Genomic DNA, 3,271 nt, shown 5'->3' with positions numbered 1-3,271 from the left:
AATAAGTACCCATATTTCATTCAAGCACTTAAATTTTTCGTTAAGTAAAATTTTGCTATAGCACTTTTTACCAGAAAATTTACTATAGCACTGACTTATGAGAGAATTAAACATTTTTTTCTTTTGCATGAAAAAAAAATGTCTAAACTCCCCCGAACAAAAAATCGTTAAAAGAACACAAGTTTGCTGATATGACTCACATTGCTCGAGTTCTTATGGAGACGTCTGATATAACTTAATCTTCTCCTTGTATTAAGACACTCAATAAGACAGTTAATTTTTTTTTTTTTTAACCTTGACATATGCTATACCATTGTATATAATCTATAATGTATATAAAATAGGTAAAAATCTTTTCTTTTGTAAAATATAATCTTTTGTTGCCGTTTGTTGTTTGTTCTACAGTAAAAACAATAATAACATATACATACATACATACATACATACATATATATATATATATATTTAAAAAAGAAAAACATCAATAAAGCTGAAGTATACTTGTACATGGTACAGGGGCAAACTCTAGTGTTTATTTATAACATTAAAATCCAACACAACATCATACAAACTCTGAAATACACACAAGAGATACACACAAGAGGCTTAGGGGCAAACTTCACTCTTAACTTTAGTGCAAACTTCACTCTTAACTTTTATTTAGGCTATAGTGCAAACTTCTATATCCCAAACCCCAAATCTTTCTTATTCTCATCTTCCTCATTGGGACCTTGTTTAGATTTCTCTTCCCTCCAATGCACGTCGTTCTTCAGCTGCTGCCTCAAGTTCTTTCACCCTTTCCTCAGTGAAAGGATAGGCTTCATCACCATAAAGCGTGATGAGTCCTCTGGCTTCTTTCGTGATGGTTCGGCCACTAGGTCCGATGGCCACCAACATGGGAATGCCTTGCACCTTGAACTTGTGACCTAAGAATGCCTTCCTAGAGTCTCCAAAAGGAAGCGCCAGCCATGGCATTTCAGCAAAGAATTTGTCAAACGAGGCCTGGTCCCTGTCACTGGATATGAAGACGACTTCAAGTGCATTGTCCTTGGCCTTGATCTTGTGATATGCTTCTATAAGCTTTGGTAGAAATGCACGGCATGGTGGGCACCATTGAGCTGAGAAGTATAGGAGGACTGTCTTTCCCACTAAATCTGACACTGGAATCTGAAATGAAGAAGAGCTACTATCATTACTATCACAGAATGGAGAGAGAAGAGGATAGGAAGAGAAGCACCATTATGGGTTCAGATGATACACAAGTTTCAAATATCATCTTATAGTAGTATAAATAGTTTCATGTTTGGAATAACAAATCAGAAGCCTTCATATAAAGCATAGACTAAAGTTCAAAGATATTCAATTCATATATTTATTGTATCCTGATTTAAATGATACTCAAGTGTCAAATATCAGCATTCTAGAGTTTCATGTTTGAAATGACAAACCAAAAGCTATCATACAGAGAATATTAATTTTTGCTGTAAAAGAATAAACTAAAAAGTTATCAAATTCACATAGTTCTTTCTATCACCATTTGTGTTTTTTGACATCCAATAAATCAGAATGTACAAGACCATTTTCAAGCTATTGAAAATATCTAAGAAGCAACAAGGGAAAAAAAAAAGAAAGAAAAGTTCGATTGTTTTACACATACCGTGACCCCATCTTTCCCCAAGACAAAATCTAGATCTCCAGAAACCAGAATAGATTCAAGGGTCTGAGCTGCCTCGTTGGCCCTCTCTATCTCAGCAAGCTCTGCAAACCGCTCAGGAGTAAAAGGGTATGCAGCAACGCCGTGCTCGTCAATGGCCTCAGTTCCATCTTCAGTGGCGACTCTCCCATTCTCGTCCAGAATCACGAGGTGGGGAATCCCCTGCACTTGGAACAATTGGTCGAGGCTACTGCGAGTGTCGGAATCAGAAAATGGGACAGCAAGCCATGGCATCTTTGAAAAGTAACCTTTGAAGGAATCTTCATCTTCATCAGCTGACACAAAGATGATCTCAAAGTCACCTTTAGGTGAGACTTCATTGTACAACTCCACCAAAGTAGGGGTGAATCCTCGGCAGGGGCCGCACCAAGATCCTGAAAAATATAAACCAACTTTCTTCCCTTTCAAGCTCTCAATTTTAACCTGAAAATATTTACAGCATGATTAAAGACCTCTCCAATAAAACAGCATATCCAGCAGTAGAGTCTATCAGATCTCATGCTAAAAAAAATCATTCTGATTTATTCTATTTGATTCAGCAGCCTATTTTAACCCATCTTTGTCTTATACTGAAGAACAAGCTGGTGTATCACAACTCACGTGTTTCGTAATTAAAAGATATCCGTGAATCAAACATCAAACATAGAAAATACAGAAAGACAGTAATCAAATCAGATATGCTGCAAGTACAGACACCCTATTCACTCAGAAGACAAAATTTAGTGAGAGGGCTGTTGATCATAACTTCAGATATGGTTGGAGTCTTATGGAAGAAAGATGGATTCGTGAATAAATGAAGAGTTCCAGCTTTCCGAATCTCAGACGTGGAAATTTTTCCGAGAAAATTAAAGGAAGAAATCGCGTTAAAAGTAAGAACAAAAGAAGCACCTGATCGCCGTTGTTCCGAACGAGATAATCCCTCCCCGAAGAAGAGAGGATAGATTGAATATCATGGGCGACATTATCAGCACCAGCCATTTCCGTCACTGAAACTAGCTCTGAAAGCAGCCCTGCACAACAAAAAGAATCGCACTTCCAATGGTTATTTATAGGCAGAAAAAATCCGGGGGGCCTTTTCTCGTTACTTCTTGTCCGAGACACAAAAACAAAAGAAAAAAAGAGAGAGAGAGAGGGAGAATTAACGTAAAAAACAAAATTAATTGCGTTCATAAACAACTAACTCTTTCTGAAAAAAAGTCTCTCTAACTTCAATCTGGGTCCGTAATTTTGTATTACTGATTATCACAGAGGATGAGAACATGCTCTTCTTCCCACTATAATTTCTGGAATATTCGAGCTTTCATTGTCGGCTGATTTTCTTAGTGGCTAAGGGAGAAAGAAACAAAAAATAAGCAGTTCTCTCTTTTCCCATTGGACAAAGCAGCCAGGGAGTGATGATCGGACAAGAAATGTCGTTCATGTTCCAATGACCGAAACGTATGTCGCTCGCATAAACGACGACTATTGGCGTCAACCTTCAACGTTTTAAAATCGGATATCTAACGACAGAGAGATGAATAAATTTGTATATAGTAAAATATCTTTTAGTGGCGATTT

The 3,271-nt window shown here is 37.2% G+C and overlaps 1 protein-coding gene across 1 annotated transcript; it reads right to left on the bottom strand.

Annotated features, from left to right (window-relative positions):
* Positions 1 to 464: 464 nt before the first annotated feature.
* Positions 465 to 3,042, bottom strand: LOC129296092 (probable nucleoredoxin 1). The gene is made up of 4 exons (XM_054934690.1): positions 2,896 to 3,042; positions 2,603 to 2,724; positions 1,658 to 2,137; positions 465 to 1,167 (listed from the first exon to the last, which is right to left on the bottom strand). The coding sequence occupies exons 2-4, from the start codon at positions 2,690 to 2,692 to the stop codon at positions 736 to 738; spliced, it is 1,002 nt and encodes a 333-aa protein (XP_054790665.1). The 5' UTR covers positions 2,693 to 2,724; positions 2,896 to 3,042; the 3' UTR covers positions 465 to 735.
* Between the last annotated feature and the right edge of the window lie 229 nt (positions 3,043 to 3,271).

Source organism: Prosopis cineraria, unplaced genomic scaffold (genome assembly GCF_029017545.1).
Source record: "Prosopis cineraria cultivar Desert tree isolate PC_DT_omini unplaced genomic scaffold, ASM2901754v1 PC255, whole genome shotgun sequence".
Taxonomy (NCBI): Eukaryota; Viridiplantae; Streptophyta; class Magnoliopsida; order Fabales; family Fabaceae; genus Prosopis; species Prosopis cineraria.
This window is presented reverse-complemented; position numbering and strand designations above follow the sequence as displayed.